At 45.7% G+C, this 18,774-nt stretch overlaps 1 protein-coding gene across 1 annotated transcript in view; it reads right to left on the bottom strand.

Moving 5' to 3' along the window:
* CNOT10 (CCR4-NOT transcription complex subunit 10) overlaps positions 1-18,774 on the bottom strand; it is a 69,042-nt gene that overhangs the window by 24,486 nt on the left and 25,782 nt on the right. Inside the window, 10 exon segments of the mRNA XM_043966716.1 lie at positions 54-134; positions 5,303-5,479; positions 6,200-6,321; positions 8,993-9,195; positions 10,727-10,876; positions 13,589-13,706; positions 15,846-15,929; positions 16,432-16,518; positions 17,951-17,981; positions 17,983-18,094. Coding sequence (XP_043822651.1) covers positions 54-134; positions 5,303-5,479; positions 6,200-6,321; positions 8,993-9,195; positions 10,727-10,876; positions 13,589-13,706; positions 15,846-15,929; positions 16,432-16,518; positions 17,951-17,981; positions 17,983-18,094 — 1,165 coding nt within the window.

Here is an 18,774-nt window from a genome sequence, read left to right on the forward strand (position 1 = left end):
CTGAGTCATTTACTTTTGCTCTATATTATAAAAAAGTTTATTTTGGTACTTACCTTAAGTTTTCTAATTCTTGTTTTCTGAGAGGAGAAGATGGTGGAGCTGGAATGAATTTATCTCCATCATGACTTTTACTGCTGAAATAAAAACAGTCTATTACTTATACAAATTAACCAATAAGCCCTTTACTTTTTTCCATACCTCTCCTCAGTTATTATATACATACTAATAATAATTCCCCTATGATGTAAAAGAAAAGAATGAAAAAAAAAAAAAGAAAAGAATAGGGGTGGGTGGGAGGGAGAGTTACATGATAAATGCTTAATAATTTACTATTTTAACCACTTACTTAGCTGTTTCTTTTTTTCCTTTCTATTTATTTAGAATTTTTTCCCCCTACCTTACATATAAAACCAAATTGTAACATTGATTTTTTTCCCCCAGGGCAATGAGGGTTAAGTGACTTGTCCAGGGTCACACAGCTAGTAAGTGTCAAGTGTCTGAGGCTGGATTTGAACTCAGGTCCTCCTGAATCCAGGGCCAGTGCTTTATACACTCCGCCACCTAGCCGCCCTGTAACATTGATTTTTAAAACTTTTCATTCCAAATTCTCATCCTTCCTCCCTATTCCTCCCTTAAAAAACTCAAGCTATTCAATATAAGTTACACATGTGCAGCCATGCAAAACATATAGCAGACAAAAACCTTTAGAAGATGTGGACCTGAGGTGGGGCAGAGTTTCCCATTTTATAGGTAAGGGAAAATAAAAGCAGTGCTACTTAACTCTTAGACTGTCTGGAGTTCAAATGAGACAACAGGTACCAAGGGGCAGTTAGGTGGTACAGTGAGTAGAGTCAGGAAGACTTATCTTCATGAGTTCAAATACAACCTCAGACACTACCTAGCTGTATGACCCTGGGCAAGTCACTTCACCCTGTATGCCTCAATTCCTCATCTGCAAAATGAGTTGGAGAAGGAAATGGCAAACCCCTCCAAGGATCTCTGCCAAGAAAACCCCAAATTAAATGGGGGTTTGGAAGCAACCAAGAATGGCTGAACAGCAAATGTACATCAAGCACTTTGCAAGCCACAAAGTAATATACAACCTCAGACATTTATGGAGTTTAAATTTGGTGAGAGGAAAAGTAAAAAGCAGGGGCAAAATTAGAAAGATTTTCAGGGTTTAAATTTTTTTGCATGAAATCCAGCAAAAATATGCCTTGTCTCAAAGTTCCCTAATCCAGTGCACAAACTCCAGAGCATTTGTTTCTGAAAACTGCTGTCCTTGCTCTCCGCCCCAGCTTTCCTGTACCATGTCTCCTCTTTCACCTAAAGGTCTAACTGTTCCTCTCAAGATTCCTCTCCTCCTTCTGAACAAGAGCAGGGAGGGGATGCTGGGCACAGAGAGAAGATACTGGTCTTGCAGGAATGCCCATCTTTATTAGCCTCCACACTGCTGGGACAAGTTGTCTTAGACTAATCATCTTATACACTGTCCACCTCAGCTCTGCAGGCTCCCTGGGTGAGGTTTTAGGGAGTGTCCTAAAGAAGGCCCTTGCGCTTTCTCCAACACAGCCATTGGGGCTCAGGGCCTCTGAAGGCCTGGATACCACAGAAGTTTCCATCTGGAAAATGTGGCATGAAGAACTGTAAAGAGTACATGGTCCCAGCAGCGGCAGCGGCCCTGGCCCGTCAGCTCCAGCAGCAGCTCTCCAATACCCTAACCTCAGCCCAACACCAACATGTTTTGATGATGCTAAGCCACCCGAAGGAGCTGCCTGTTTACTGGACCCGACCCCAGCCCCTTCCTTGGGCTCCATTTTTAATGAGTTTTTAGTATTTTTGTTAAGATGAGGCTACCACACTGTTGGGTTTTGTATGCTATTTGCAGCAGCACCTAATTACACAGAGCCTCTTCGGGGAAAAAAAAAAAAAAAAAGAGTGTGAGGTCCTAGACAGGCATTCAAATAAAAATACCACCTGCAGCTGCCACTAACTCGCTGTGTGGCTTTAGACAAATCACTTCATTTCTTGGGGCCTAGACCTGCTCATCTGTTAAAAGAAGGGGTTCTCTTCCCTATCTAAAATGCTCAGACCCTGATTCTATGGAAAATTAGTTAAATGATTATTTCTTTTTCTTTTTTTTTTTTTTTGGAGGGGCAACTGGGGTTAAGTGACTTGCCCAGGATCACACAAGCTAGTAAGTGTTAAGTGTCTGAGGCCGGATTTTAACTCAGATCCTCCTGAATCCAGGGCTGGTGCTCTATCCACTGTGCCACCTAGCTGCCCCTAAATGATTATTTCTTCTTCTGTCTTCTCCTTCTCCTTCTTCTTCTTGGGCCCAGGGTAGGGGTGGGGTGGGGCCCTCTCTCTGCTCATTCTCAATGGCACAAAGTCCCAGGGTCTAAATCCTCCATTACAACTGTCCAGGGATAAAACAGGGTCTCTATCGGCTTCTGGGAATCTGTCCCATCTCCCAGCAGCGGCTCCTCTGTGCTGCTTTCTCCCTGTCTCTCTGAGCTCCTAGGCAGCCTCTTTCTCATCTCTTTTCCAAACATAGAAGCTTAAGACAACAGGGAGCCCACACTCTCAGCAAGCAGGAGACAGGTTCTTGTGGCTGCCCAGACACATCCAGACTCACACCCAGACACCGCTTTAATACAATGAGCCACGGACCCCTTCTCCCCTCCAACATTTCAAGGGTCTTTCCTGGGCTTTAATGGCTGTATTTCATCTCCTCATCAGCAGCTGAAAGGTCATTGCCTCACTGACAGCACAGGATGCTGTCCTGATAGAAATGGGGTTGAGCTCTAAACCATCCTTCTTGACTGAAACACTTCCTTCTGGACAAGGACTCACTCTTACTTATTACCAGGATGATGATGGTTATAAATGGGGGACAACAAACCGAGAAAACATATTTTCGATATGCTCACTGAAACCACAAGACACCGAGGCTCCCAATTTTCATCATTATTGAACTGTCCCCCCCTCCTTTGCCCCCAGTGTCATCAAGTGTTCTTCACTGATCCTTTCCAATGTCCCTTGTACCCATTCATCCCTTCCTTTCTATCCCTGGCATTCCCCCCAATTTCTCACCTAACTCATCCTTGATTTTAATTTGGTTGCCCTGTCACCACTTCAGACCTGAAGTCATTAGCAGCTTCTCTACTTAACTTCCTTATGTCCACTAACAGAAATACCATCCTCCCAATCACCTCAGCTCAAACACCAGCAGAGGTGCTTTTAACCCCTCCTTTGAATTCTACCATTCAGATCTCTCTTCTCCCCATCCATTCTCTACCATCTCTCTAGAACAGGCATTCACTTTACTCCAGGGCAGCCCCACAACCAGTCTGCCAACCTCCATCTCTCCCCAAACCAAGCTATCAGATAATATTTTGCCTAACGCATCCCTTCCATCACATCGCTCACACTCTTGTACTGTCTACAGCAACCGCTGGACTCTTAAGCCTAGTATCCAAGGCCCTCTGTGATTTGTCTTGCCAATACTGCTTCCTGCTATTCCCCTACACAAAGCATCTCTCATTCATTCCCAGTGCCATGCCTTTACCCAGGCTATTTCCTTCAGCTCAGACGCCTTCCCTGCTCTCCTGTCTTCTTAAGTACCAATCATCCATCACATGCCATATCTTCTGGAAGGCCTTCCCCAACCACTATGATCATTGCCCTCCTTCTAATTCTGAACACTGGTGGGGGTCAGGCATCATCCTAAGAGTGTTATAAAAGATCTGCAAACCTCATAGGACTGTATAAATGCTGTTGTTCTCGCCACCATCACCACCACCCTAATCATCACCGAGTGAGGCCTAAAAGAGGCCTGGAAAATGACCTATTTCAGCCCTGTCGTTTTACAGATTCAGCCTTTTCTTTCGTCAGTCTTGCCTCTCAACTAGACTGTGAGTTCCCTGAAGGCAAGGGCCATGTGCTTATTTCTCTCTCTCACAGTTCCTAACATAATCTAAATAGAAGATACTTGATTTTTTAAAAAAAGTTTTGTTTTTAATATTCTAAATGCTTAAAAATTGTATTTACATTAAATTAACAGTCTTTATGATACAAATGTTAGGAAAGATTTAAGAATTTATAAAAAGTGACTAAATAGGGGCGGCTAGGTGGCGCAGTGGATAGAGCACCGGCCCTGGAGTCAGGAGGACCTGAGTTCAAATCCGGCCTCAGACACTTAACACTTACTAGCTGGGCAAGTCACTTAACCCCAATTGCCTCACTAAAAAAAAAAAAAAAGTGACTAAATGAAGAACGTGATACAACAACCCTAAGTTAATTTCATCATAAATATATTCTGCTCCTTTGGTTTACAACAAAATCTTACAAAAGCTTATTTTTGCTAAATGATTATTATATCTTAACAGAAGCAGCCAGGGTATAGTGGATAAAGAACTGGTCTTGGAAACAGGGAGACCCTGGGTTCAAGTTCTGATAGAAACTCACTCTGGACAAATTAACTGTGACGATTAAAAATATGAAAGACAGTTTCTGGGTAATCTAATCATTTTACTAATAAGCCTGCAGGTTATTAATAAAAGGAGGTCTATTGGCCATCTCTCTCAGACCAAAGACTGCCAATGGCGGTGGGGTCCCAGTTCATATACCCATCTAGCTGTAGGAGGTCCAGCACATAGAAATCCAATCCATTTGGTTCACGACAATCCAATCCGATTGGTTGACATAACTAGAGGTGGGTTATATTAAAATGAAGTCATGGGCAGCTGGGTGGCACAGTGGATAGAGCACAGCCCTGGAGTCAGGAGTACCTGAGTTCAAATCCAGCCTCAGACCCTTGATACTTACTAGCTATGTGACCCTGGGCAAGTCACTTAACCCCAATTGCCTCACCAAAAAAACCCCGAAACAAAACAACACCACCAACAACAAAAACAAACAAAAAAATGAAGTCCAGGGATATGTGACTCAACTCTTGGTAATGACATAAGAAAGAACGTAAGAGCCTTCACTCCGTCTAGGTGTGATTGTGTAGGCCAAATCTCAGTCTTCACCCGAGATTACTCTGTAAGCTTGGGTCAAGTTTCACCCAGATGACTCTTATTTTCAAAGAGAATTTGACTTTGCAGTGGGAGGGAAAAAGGACGAAGAAAGAAGAGGAGAACACGGAGTCCCCCAAGATAGTGGTCATTAATCATTATTTTTTACATAACCTCTCAGTGACCCCAAGTTACAGAGCCCAACCTTGTATACCGGTACTACCAAAGGGAGAATCTCTCCATCAATGAATACTGCAGTCCAGGTACAGGGGCTGGATTACCTGCAAGTCTCCTGATTTTCGGCATTTTCTGCACTGCCACCCAACTGGTTACTTGTCTTCGACCCATTCTCCTGCTTTGGCTCCTGTTGATCTTCCGGTAACAGCAGCAGGGCGTTCCTGAGACAAATGGCTGCAAACTCCATACTGGCTACCGGAATAGCGGAAGACTGTCCATCACTTAGAAGAACCAAATTAAACAGATCGTGTGAAAAGTAAGTAAAAATTTAGATACAATGTTTATGGAGACAGAGGCTAAGTTGTTTCAAAATGCCTTGTTTTACTAGTAGCAGCAGTGAAGTCACTGGTCATTTTCATCAGAAGGTTAAAATCCAAGAGGAATAATTTTCACATAAGAAGCTGTGAGAGACAGCTCGAAGCCACCAGATGCTGGCTCTGTCACCAGAAAAATAGGGCAAGCTCTGGCAGGAATATTTAAATAGGACATGGCCCTGGCATTTTTGGAAGACCCTAACTGAGAAGTCGCTCTGGGAGCTAAGGGCTTCCAAGCTGTTCTGGTCACTTGTATGTAACAGTAACCAAACAGTCTCTGCCTGGCCCCTTCAAACGGCAAACGATCCCATTTAACCATTCTACTACAAGGAAAAGAAGCTTCTAAATGAAGCCGGAGTGATGGACAGCCCAGGGCCATTGCACATCCCTGCTCCCTCTCCTGGAGAGACAGGGTGAGAGCGCAGAGGTGGGGCTGAATCCTGCTGGAGCAGGAAGCAGCCGGTTTCTTCTTGATGCTCAGCTTAGAAAGTCACAGTAATGCTGGTGACCCAACAGTCCCATGTACATACAAATGAAGACCTCAGCTTCACAGACAACATAAGAGCAAAACTCCCGGGCGTACAAAGAGACGTACAAGAAGAGGTGCCCTCCTTGCCAAGGACTTACTTATATACAGCATTCTGTATGGACTGGGATGCCAGGACTATCTTCCGATGATAACCTTGACCCACAATGGACTGCACAATCCCCTTTTTGCTTGGAAGGCCTTTAGTCTCCTGTTCAGAGGTCTACAAAACATAGAAGGCAAGTGTTCAAGAAACCTCATGATCGTAGTAAAAGTTTGAGTGATGATGGTAAACATTTTAAACTTATTTCAGTTTTCAGAAAGGCTTGAATCTCCCCCAAACATCTCATCAGGGTAAAGGGGGGGAAGGCGGGGAGAGATCCAGAGAGATGATTAGTGCCAGGCAAAAGAGCAGAGACACTCTGCAGTGAAAGACCAGTGCGGTAAGGCACACGGTCGGTGGTTTTTGCCGAACATTGTCCAATGAGAACTGCTTGGACACTTGCTGGCTGTGCCCTGGGAGAGGGAGTTTCCACATCGGGAGGCCACCCCGCTCAGGGTGAGACTCTGGCTATGGCCTCCTGCTGGGGGAGCCAGGGCTATATGCTCAAAGAAGGTCCCCGATTCTCTAGCTTGGGCTTTTGCGACAGCAGGCCCACACCTGGACCCAAGCCTCTGACTGAGTACAGCTCAATTATACCCTGAGGTGAAGCTTTTCCATAAAGAAAATTAACTGGATATATCATAACAAACTACTGCCCTCATTCATCCGTTTTAGATTTCCATGATTCGTTTTCTTTTCCAGAACTAGAATTTGTAAAAGCACGATCTAGTAAAAGGCAATTTAATAATATGAACCCCCTCCTCTAAACTGATGTCCAGAAAAGGTAGGTGACTTTCCCAAGGTCACACAGACTGCACCAGTGGCAGAATTTTAACAGATCCACTGATCTTTTCTCTGTACCAAGCTTCCTTTCGATATAAGAATGTTTTTTGCTGGTCCCGATGAGAGGCAACACAGTGGAAAGATTCTGACAGAGGATCTGGGTTTCTGTTTCTTCTTGGCAGTCTGTGTGACCTGCATGTCAAGGCTCATTCATGGTGGGCCCCTAAGCAAGGCACTAAATATCTGAGCCTTAGTTTCCCCAGGTGTAAAAGGAGGGGGTTGGGTTAATTGATGTTTCCAAAGCTTAGTTTGCCAGCTCTGACTGCATGGTCATTTCCACAGTGGGAGAATGTGCCAGGGCTCTGTTGACACAGTTTCCTAAAACCCCCAACCCACCTGTTTGCCCCAGTGAGGCGTCAGAACAGGACTTGGATTCCTTATTCATCCAAATTTTAAAAGATCAAATTCTACAGGGCGTAGAACAGGGAATTTCCAGTTGCGTTCAACAATTTTCCCTTTTGGATATAGAACGAAACATACTTTATGTCCTGGCTCTACCATGCTGGTGGGTGCCTAATGTTGATTGTTCTGTGGAATTATATTTAACCCCTTCTAGATCGATAGATTGTATAAAATGTTTGTTCTACTGGCACTGACCAAACCCTATCAAATCTCTGGGCTCCTGTACTAAAATAGAGTATTTCTTTATGTGTCCATATGTTGATTATTTGGGGAAGCCTAAGTAAAAGTTTAATTTTTTTGATATATGTATTTGCACAAACACTGACAATACCAGGTTCTTTAATCATTTTCATTTAAGAAAAAATAGCCAAACCAGTTGCTGCCACCATACAGACAAAACAACCAGCGGATTACATTTGTTTTGGCTTTTTACACAGTTCTAGTGAGGGTAACAATCTTCGCTTTTTCATGACAACCTTTCTGTTTTCTTTGGGTTATCCAGAAAATTTGATTCACTCCCTGAAATTGAAAAAAAAAATTAATTTTTCCCTTTTGTGTCCTACCTAAGTTAAAATTTGCTATTTAAAAGATTACTCACAAGAAAGTGCCCTCTCTTGGAGAAAGACTCAGAAGAGTTTCTGGCTCCAGCTATCTCAGCCAGAGGCAATTACATAACTTCAATTTGTGCTAATCCTTCCCAGGTCACAGGAAGGTGGCCTAGGCCTCACAGCTGCTCTTCTGGGCAGCCTTTCTCCCCTTTCTAGCTAACCTCTATTTTTTCCTAGTGGGAATAAATGTAGCCTTACTGTGTATCTCACCCCCTTTCATCAGAAACACAGGGAAAACACCTATCCACCTATTTCTCCAAAGCAGTAGCTCCTAACATGACCCTTTCAGGGCCCGTGAGGCCAAAATGGTTTTCACAATCACATGAAGACATTTCAGCTGTTAGTGCTATAACCCACCCAAACAAAAGCTGCTGGGGGGAGGGAGGGTCCTCCATGATTTCTGAAGAATATAAAAAGGGAACTGCCCTGAGCCTACAATTCCTGTGCTCCACCAGCCTCCACGGGCACCTGCTAGGAACCTTCCTCAGCCTCGTACTAACACCACTCTCTTTGGAGCTTTGTAAGGGGCTCTAGTCAATTATCCCTTTTAAAAATGGTTAACGTGGGGCAGCCAGGTGGGGCAATGGATAGAGTACTGGCCCTGGATTCAGGAGGACCTGAGTTCAAATCCGGCCTCAGACACTTAACACTTACTAGCTGTGTGACCCTGGGCAAATCACTTAACCCCAATTGCCTCACCAAAAAAAAAAAAAGAAAAAAGAAAAAAAATGGTTAACGTGCACTTTGTCAGTAAACCAGTGTTTTAACAAATGGGCTCAGGAAGTGAATTTCTCCTGCAGTAGTAATGTGGCTTCCTAATAAAGAGTGAGAACTGTCTTTTTAAAGGTGAGTAAAATGAGAGAGAGAGGACGACGCCCTGCGCAGATGTGTGCCTGCCAAGCCAGGGTGAGGGCCTGGCAGGCCGCCCCATCACTCACCCCCTTGTTGGCGGCGATGCAGCACTCGGCCAGCCTCAGCCAAAGGCGGGCGTTGGAGTGATAAACCTGGACGGCTTCAACCAAGCACTCGAAGGCTGCCAGGGGCCGGCCGACGTGCAGCAGCTGTACGCCACAATTGTACAGGAGCTCATAGCGCTTATTTGTCAACAGGGTGCGCATGGGCCTCCCTGAGAACTTCTTCCCTGGTAATAAACGACAATATGATCCGCATGAAGAGTTTAGCTTAATCGTTGGTTCCCACTCACCCCACACGCTAACAGAGGAGCCGAGTTAAGCTGCCTGCCCACCCCGAGCGATTCTGAGTGGCAATCTCAACATCCCCCCCACCTCGCCAACCTCCAAATCCCTTCCTCCTCTTCCTGGTATGGTAGGCTCTCAGCACACTGATGACATGCTCATAAGCTCCCTAGACGCACCCCGCCCCCCACCCAGGCTCCAATCCTCCTGGTGAGTGCCCTTGTCAGGACATCATCGTCTCCCTTCATCTGCTGTTCCTAAAGCCACCCCTACCTAGGGGCAAGGAGGCGGCCCCATGGACCCCATCCCCCTGGCTGGCCCCGACAAGCTCCTTCTGTCTGCTTGAATTGACAGGACTCCTGCCACAGTATGGACTCCAAGCAGCCTCAAGAGTCCTGAGAGGGATGAGCTGGGCCAGATCCCGGCCCGATCCCTGACTTCTAAACAGAGGGCTGACCTAGAGGCCTCTGTGGGGCCTCCTAGCTCTCCATCTGCTCCTGGGACCCCCGGACTCTTCCCTCAGGAAGCCTGAGAAGCTGAGTCTGAGAACCTGGACTGAGGCTCAGACCCGCCCCTCTGGAGCCAGGAGGGCTCCTCTCAGCAGCTGTGCCTCGTGTGTGTGCATGCGTGTACATGGATGTGTATATACACACGTACACACTCACTCTCCCCCCCCAACCCCCCGTATTTCCCCATGCCCCATCCATGAAAAGGGGCACAAGGGCTGATTTTTCTCCTGTCGGCCAGGTGACCTCTCTCTAACTTTAAATGCCAGTTTGTAAACATTTGTTGAATGAAATGGAAATAAACTAGAGCAATGTATTTTCACACTCATTATCTCATCTGAGGCAGCCAGGTGGCTCAGTGGATAGTGTGTCAGTCCTAGAATCAGGAAGACCCGAGTTCAAATTTGTCCTTAGACACTTACTATCCGTGTGACTCTGGGCAAGGCACTTAAGCTCTCTGCCTGACTCAGTTTCCTCATCTGTAAAATGGGGATAATAACACTTCCAGCCTCCCAGAGTTATTGCAAGGCTCAAATAAGATATTTGTAAAGTGCTTAGCCCAGTGCCTGGCACACAGTGAGTGCTGCAGGAACACTTACACTCTTCTCTCTTATTCCATAGACAAATGATACAGAAAGAAGAACAGATGTGAAACAGCTCCTGTGCGGGCCTGTTCTTCCTCTGGAGAACTAGGAACCCAGCCTCTAATTTTCAATGCTATCCTGATCGCCTCCCCCCCCAATTTCTTCAGGGTCTTTTATACATTAAAAAGCACTTCAGTTTCCCCCAAGTGTATTATTCTGACATTCACCAAAGTAAGCCTTCTTTCAGGTGAGCTCTGCCATGACTCCTGAGCCTGGTCCCTTGATGAGGACAAGACCCTTTCCCCCCAGTTCTTCCATGTGCTTCCCCAGCAGCAGGCACACCCCTGCCCCCTACTCCCACCCCAGTCAGCTAAAAGAAGACTCACCAGGGTCTGTGCTGCCTGCCCCGAGCTGGGCACAGACATTGTCGTTTTCTTGGAGAGCTTTCTTAAAATAGAAAATTCCCAGATTGTGTTTGCCCATGGCGAAATGAATGCAGCCCAGATTGTTCCAGAACATGCACCTCAAGCATTCACCTAGGAAACAGAAACACATCTAAATGCATGAGCCCAGACAGAACAGCACCTCCTAATGGAAACACCCCATCGGCTGCCCATGCTCCCACATCCCCTCTTGGCAATCTTTTCTTGGGGAATAGGCTACCTTCTGGGGTGCAGCCAGACCACAGCAAAGCTGGGCTACTTCAAGGGCCTGCACTTTGGGGGACACAGGAGATACTCCCTGTGAGGTGTTCCCAAGGACAAAAAAGATTGACACCTTTGCAGTCAGGCCCCTCCTCCAAACCCATGTCCCTTGTGTCTGGCTGGCACAGCCTTCCATGTGCCTCTCGGTGCCATAATGAGGCACTGCTGGAGGGCGGCAGTGAGAGGGGCAGCTACACTATCTTATGAAAGAGCCCGTCCCCTTGTGGTTAGTGGAGAAACTGAAAATACCCCAGTACAATTAAGATTCAGGGAAAGCCCTTGGATCCTCATCAACAGATTCTGACAAAACAGAGTGTCAGGTGAAACCACCCTCTAAGGAAAGGCCCTCTATCTCTGCAGGGTTCTATGAGGGCATGGGAGGGCTTGGGCACGACAACGTGGCAGTGATGTCACTGCGAACTCTGCGTGGTGAGGCCATGTGACAGGAGGTCTGTCTCTACACACAACCTGTGGCTGCATATAAAATCATTACATGATGATTTGTGCTAAGGATACAGCATTGGGACCCAGACGTTGAAAATATCAAGGACCTGGGGGCAGCTAGGTGGCGCAGTGGATAAAGCACCAGCCCTGGATTCAGGAGGACCTGAGTTCAAATCTGGCCTCAGACACTTGACACTTACTAGCGGTGTGACCATGGGCAAGTCACATAACCCCCAATGCCCCGCAAAAAAAAAAAATAATAATAATAATAAATAAATATCAAGGACCTGACCCATGTACACATCTGCCTTTGTTATCTTCTGGTACAATCCCATAAAATAAGATCATACTAAATAAAAAACCCCACTAGGAAGCTCCCTGAGAGTGGCACCCTGGGGAGGAAACAGCACTATTTTTCAGATCAGCTTAAACTGATGGAGGAGGAGGTTGGGGAGGGATTTCTCACTTCTCCAAATGAGCTATTTTTATGCTCCATTCCTCTGTGAAGGGAGAGAGAGTATATAAGTCTTTTCTCAATGAGAAGGCCTTTAAGAGTAAACAGAACAGGGGGCAGCTGGGTGGCACAGTGGATAAAGCACCAGCCCTGGATTCAAGAGGATGCGAGTTCAAATCCGGCCTCAGACACTTGATACTTACTAGCTGTGTGACACTGGGCAAGTCACTTAACCCTCATTGCCCCAGAAAAAAAAAAAAGAGTAAAAAGAACTAGTAATAACATCAACCAATATCTTAGCCAGAGGCCAACTGGCTAATCACTTGTGATCTCTACTAATGAGCATTCTCCATAGTGGCCTCTTCCACATGTACTCTGCCGCAGGCAGGGTTGGAAGATGGCCAGGGTCAAAGCAGGCATTGAAAAAAAATTTACATGTGTGAGGACTTGATGATTCATGCCCAAATGTGACTGATTGCATTCTAAAATGAATACTTGGTTAATCCATGGTTTTGAATTATTCATCTTATTTTTCTAAAAGCATTGAAAAACCATGAAGTAACTATTTTGAAAAATGGCTCCTGGCTGACTAGAAGTGACTCTATAAAACTCAACCTTTTAGAACTCAATACCACCAACCTATTTTTTAAAAATCCAAAATAATTTTTTAAAAAAACCACCCACCCCTATTTTCTGGTTGTTTGGGTTTTTTTTTTTTTTTTTGCAAAGCAGTGGGGATTAAGTGACTTGCCCAGGGTCACACAGCTAGTAAGTGTCAAGTGTCTGAGGCCTGATTTGAACTCAGGTCCTCCTGAATCCAGGGCTGGTGCTCTATCCACTGCGCTACCTAGCTGCCCCCCACCCCTATTTTCAAGACAATAATTTTGGAAGTTTTACAAGGATATCTGTGTATCAATTAATTACTCACAAGGATTTGAGGAGTTATTTTTTCCCATTTCATGTGATTACAAACACTATGTCAAATCTATTTTAGGCAGAACTACTACACACATTATTTTTAAGGGGGAAAAGGCTAAGAAATGAAAAAAAGGAAACCCTCATCCGATTTTTTTCAGAAAGCCTTTTCTATGTGATCCCGTCCCTCTCCCCTTTGTCTTATGCCAGCCAAATCAATGGAGTTTGGATCCCCAGAAGAGAAATTTAAGCAAGAAAGGTGGCCTAGATTACAGAACTTGCATCTGACTTACTTCTGTCCTCACCCCTCAGGCCTGTATTCCAAACACACCCTCAAGTTATTCACTATTTAAGATGGCAGGCTTTTCAAAGACAAAAAAAATTCAATTAAGCTACCACTAGGAGTCAGTGAGGAAGCAGCTAGTGGCTTACTGGATAGAGCACTGGGTCTGGAGTTAGAAAGACCTGAGCTAGGGGCAGCTAGGTGGTGCAGTGGATAAAGCACCGGCCCTGGAGTCAGGAGTACCCGGGTTCAAATCCGGCCTCAGACACTTAACACTTACTAGCTGTGTGACCCTGGGCAAGTCACTTAACCCCAATTGCCTCACTAAAAAAAAACAAAGAATTATCCACTCAAAAAATTCTCAACAGGTTGCTGTGAACAGAGAACATAGTAAGGGAAGGAAGAGATAAAGAATATACATTATTCAAATTCCATGATTTTCTTTTACCTGTTTTCATGAATCCTGGATGTTCCGCAATGTTTGCACTATTTAACAATTTCACTGCTTTTCGATAATTGCCCCTTAAATATTCAAAATTGCTTTTAAGAAACAAAGAAGGAGCAGACTGTAAAAAAACATAAATTATAACTTAAAGAGAGATGATATGAGTTCATATTTGCATTACTATACTAACATGTTAGTAATGAATTAATACAGTTATGACATAGTAAACAGAAGCTACAGTTTGTTCCTTGTTATTTTAAAGTCTGGTCTGTATCCAAGTTTCTTGTACCTATAGGAATTAATAGATGTTAAAAAAAAATCAAGAGTACAGCAAACAATCAAAAATATACTTTGAGAATACATGCTTTATGGTGTATTAAGGATCTTTTTTTTGTTATATTGCTGATTTGACACTAATAACCATTTCAATCACTACTGATCATATTCCATATATTTCTAAACATACATGAATTTAAAATACTTTCCCAAGTAAGTGGAGGCATTGTTCATTTATTCAGGATTTATTAAGCACCCACAGCATGCAAAATCTTGGGAACACACGGCCAGGCCCTGTACTCAAAGAGTGTACAACTGAATTGGGTGGGGGATGGGAGGGGAAGAGGGAAAAGATAACACAAGTAAGTATGATCAAGCAGAATGTGTTGAATGCAAAGGAGAACTCCAAATGATCTAAGATCTGAGGGGAAAGATGATATACCCAGTTGTGAATTTTGGCTATGCCTATGTAAGGATCCTGTCACACCACATGAGAAGGTGTGAATGGGTTACAATTCACCATTGGAGGAAATAGCCATAGGATGAAATCACAGATTCACTTGGTGGTGGTAGTACTGGGGGGTGGATGGGTGGGAGTGGAGGGTGTATTTGCATGTGGGAAGGAAAAAATGGTATTTTTAAACAAAAAATGACAGACTCTTAAGGAGGGGTAAATCATAATTGTCCTGAACTAATTCCGGCAACTGTGCGCTCTTTTTAGAAAGGAATACGCCTAAGGGCCACCATATGCAGGCACCTGGCCATTGCTGTGTAGGGTAAGAACTGGCGACTGCCCCTGCCCCAAAGGTGGCTTTTATTGCAAACTTTTCTCTGCACTCACAGCTTTCCGCTCCTCCTGTCATCCCTCCTCCCAGAATCCCCCATAGTCCAGCCTCCTTGCCATCTGCTTAAGACAGCAAGGCCAGGCGTCCGATGACCCAAGAAGGGAACCCCTAGCCAGTGTCAGGCCTGGCTTTTCCGGCAGCCACGTCGTGCCCTGCTTCCCTCGTCCGGCTGAGTTCCAGATCCACCCTTGCTCCAGACTCCCAGGGCGGCTGCACACAAACTCTCTTGGTCTCAGCCCCCCATTTCCTCCACCCACTCAACTAATCACAGTTATTCTTGCTTCCAGCCCTCCCTGGACAGTCCCACACATCTTTCTTTCCTCTGCTTTCAAGGTTTTTCAGAAGGCGCCCCAAAGCATCAGCCTGCTTCCCATTTCTCCTGGATGTCACCAAAAGCCATCCAGCCAATCAGCAGGCCAAATTTCAGGGCGCACTGCCTCAGGTCCAGAACGTTGGAGTGGGTGCTCAATCGATGTTGCTCTGAATCTGAACGAAAGACCAACACAGATCCCAGCCTATCCAGAGCACAATGACATTTCAGTTACAATGGGGCCAGATTCTACTACAACACGGTTGCTGTGATTCCTTTTCTGCCAATGTGCTCAGCTCTACACTACTACGTGATGGGGGTTTTACTCAAGACGAGATTTCTCATTCTGTATGTTGTGTTTGCTAGCACACTGAGAGGCAGCCCAGTAGAGCAGTAGGAGAGCTGGCTGTGGCATACACAGGGGGTCTAGGTTCAAGTTCTAGCCCCTCCGACATTGCTTGTGGGACTCTGGGTGAGTCCCCTGACCTCACTTTACACACCAGGTACTGGTCTAGACTGGGAGATTTTCCTTGTAAGGAGCTCTCTACACCTCTCACTGGGTAAAAAAGAAAAAGGCTAAATTCATAATAAATTCTTTTTAAAAGGTGCTTTGAAGAAGTGGTTCTAACTTAACTTGAGCTAAGTGGACCATCTCCGCCCTTTGCTGGCCTGGCTTTTCCCTAATGAGAGGAATAGGCCCCAGTACAATCACCTGTTTTACAAGGAATTACCATTCTCCAAGAAAAAGGAGATAAGTATATAAGGCATCCCCTAAGGAGAGAAAAGACAAAAGCTGAAAAAGCAGGAGCAAGTCAGGGGAGACACTTACGTTTCCAGCTGTATTCATGACCGATTTGATTTCCCTTTTGCAAGCTTTCAGAGACTTCATTTGGATATAGGCTCTCACTTTATACTGTACAGTTGGAGGGAAAATTATGCACATGAGAACTACAGTGAATGTAAATACCACAAAATGGTGTTTAACTTTATGAGGCAGAGTAAAAATGTGACGTCATATTTGCAAGGTCAATGCTAAGAAATTGCTCTGAGATCTTAAAAGAAAAGTTAGCATACTACCAAAGCAGGAATGAAGGCTGTCATCAGTTCTCTGTTATGGGAGCAAGGAGGTTGTAGAGGCTTTTCTGGCCCGCCCACACTTAATACCCTCCCCCCTTCTCCCCACTGCCTAGCTGGGACACACTACCACCAAAAATGCCCCTTTATCAGTGACACTTGAAGTGAAACAACTCGGACCATAAATGGACCACACAATTAAGCAACACCCTGGCAGGGTAAAGAGAAATGTTTCTAGAATATTTCCTGCTTCCAGCGATTCATGCTTCCCCCTTCGTGGTCTTCATCAGCAGGCTGACTACATACACTTTCTGCAGAATCCATCTCTGACATCAGCTCACCTGGTGAATCTTAGATTTCGCAGCCTCCATTAAGGCCCCACTTTCAGCTTTGTGATTGGATCCCTCTTTGCCAGTAGTGTTTCCTGACTGCAGAAAATCGAAGAAACAAAATAAACCAGGAGTAGGCTTCAATTGCATTTTAAGTTTAAGACAGCAACAACAAAAAATGGTGAAAAATAAGGAGCCTCCAAGGAAGTCAGCACCTCTTTGCTGCCCAGGTCTTAGTACCACAGCATAAAGGCCTCCAAGTGAAATCCCTCTTGTACCTTCTCTTTGGTACCAAAGGGTGATGGCAGGAACTCAACTGAGATGTTCATTTACAGACAAAAAGGCACCTCTTCCCTGCCTACTGCTTGTGTACAATCTCCCAATGAAGGAGAAGGAACCAGGGGATAAGATAAGCCTCCCTTTACAAAGCCAAGCAAACCAGGGCACAACCACCACCCTGGTCCAAGGAGACATCCCCAAGTGACCATGCCCAAAACAGAACTCAGTCTTTCTCCTGAACCCTCCCTCGCTCTTAACCTGCCTGTTACTGTGGAGGGCATCACCATGGCACCCAGTCCCTCGCCCCCCCCCCCCCGCCAAGCTGTTGCCGAGGCCTGTCAATGTCACCTCTGCAGTATTCCTTGAATACACCCCCCCTTTCCCTCTCTCATAACCTCACGTCTGGAGTACTGCATGGACCTGCTGGGGGTGGGGGTAGCTGGGGAGTCTCTCCCCACTCCATTCCATCCCCCATTCAGTCACCAAAGGGATTGTCCTCAAGTGCAGGTCTGACCACGTCACCTCCTTGAGCCTCCACCCAACAAACCCCAGCGGCTCCCGTAGTGGCCAGGAGCAAACCCAACCTGCTGAGCCCCTCCTCCCTTTCCAGTCTCCTCACACCAGTGACACACAGGGCCGTCCCCCCTCCAGACGCTAGCATTTTCACTGGCCGCCCTGTGGCCCAGAAGGCTTTCCCTTCCTTCTTGGCTTCCTTCACGCAGCAGCTCAAATCCTAAAGGAAGCCTTTCCCAACCTCTTAACTCTATCCCTCCCTTCCGTAGGTTGTATCCCACTTCTCTGGCACGTCGCTCGTCTGTACCTGTTTAATGATGATGACAGCACCTAGCACGGGCTGTGCCCTGTGCTAAGTGCCTTACGGTTATCATCTCAGCCGAGCCTCACAGCAGCCCTGGATGGGAGGGTGCTAGCGTTACCTATTTTACAGATAAAGAAACTGAGGCAAAGCTGAAGTGACTTGCCCAGGATCATACAGCTAGTTAGCCCTGAGGTCTGATTTGTCCTGGGCTTCCTGGGCTCTATGCACTCTGGCGCCACCTAGTGGTGCTTCGGTTTGCTGCTGTCTCCCTCATCATGCTATGGATGACCTGGTCTTTTCCCCCAGGTGCTGAGTCAGTTTTTCTGGACATACTGACAATTCCCACTCCACGTGAGGGAGGGAAGAGGTGGACTTCCTTCCTTCACACTGGGACAGCTTTTTTCTGTAGTGGCCATGTTGGCCCCAATCACTCACCTCGTTATTTTTCCCATTTTTGTTATATTGCCTGGGAGATCATTTTTTCTAGAACAGCGAGGAGATGCAGCGCCTTCTCGGCTTGGTAAGTCAGAATGTAGAGATCCACAAGCGAAGAAACACACGCCTGTGCAAACTTCTCTTCTGTGTGACACAAAAGACAAGACAAGACATGAAGACACACGGACAAATACACAATAGTCTTCGAATGCAAAACTCCTCAAGTCTTCTGATCTCTACTTCCTGGCGTCTGTCATCATATCTACACAGGACCTGCAGCCATCCACTGGGTAACTGAAGATAGGAATGCTGCCATGTCACTGAGCCACCAAGAGTCTCAGCCATGGATACCCTTTCCAACAAACCGGTCCTGGGCAAGGACTCTACCACAGAGTACCAGCAACAAGTTCAGGGGATCTTCGCCTAGAACCTAACGAATTCTCAAGGTGTTAGGGAAAAGATTTCAGGGTATCTGGGAACTTGGATGGAGAAAAAATTAGACTTTGATTTCAACATAACTCTTTCCCTTTGCAATCTGACTTTTATTTTACACACTTCAAAAGATGATTCTGAGAGCAACCAAAAAGGGCCAGGTCCACGACGTGTAGAAAGGTTCTAAACCCCTACTCTAGTAGAAAGAACACTGGATGAGGAGCAAGAAGAGGGTTTGACTCTCAGAGTCAGAAAGGTGGCGTTTTTTAAAGCTTCCTCCTTTGGGGGGGCATTGAGGGTGGCGCAGTGGATAAAGCATCAGCCCTGGATTCGGAGGACCTGAGTTCAAATGCGGCCTCAGATACTTAACACTCCTAGCTGTGTGACCCTGG

The sequence above is a fragment of the Dromiciops gliroides genome, chromosome 5, assembly GCF_019393635.1.
Source record: "Dromiciops gliroides isolate mDroGli1 chromosome 5, mDroGli1.pri, whole genome shotgun sequence".
NCBI lineage: Eukaryota > Metazoa > Chordata > Mammalia > Microbiotheria > Microbiotheriidae > Dromiciops > Dromiciops gliroides.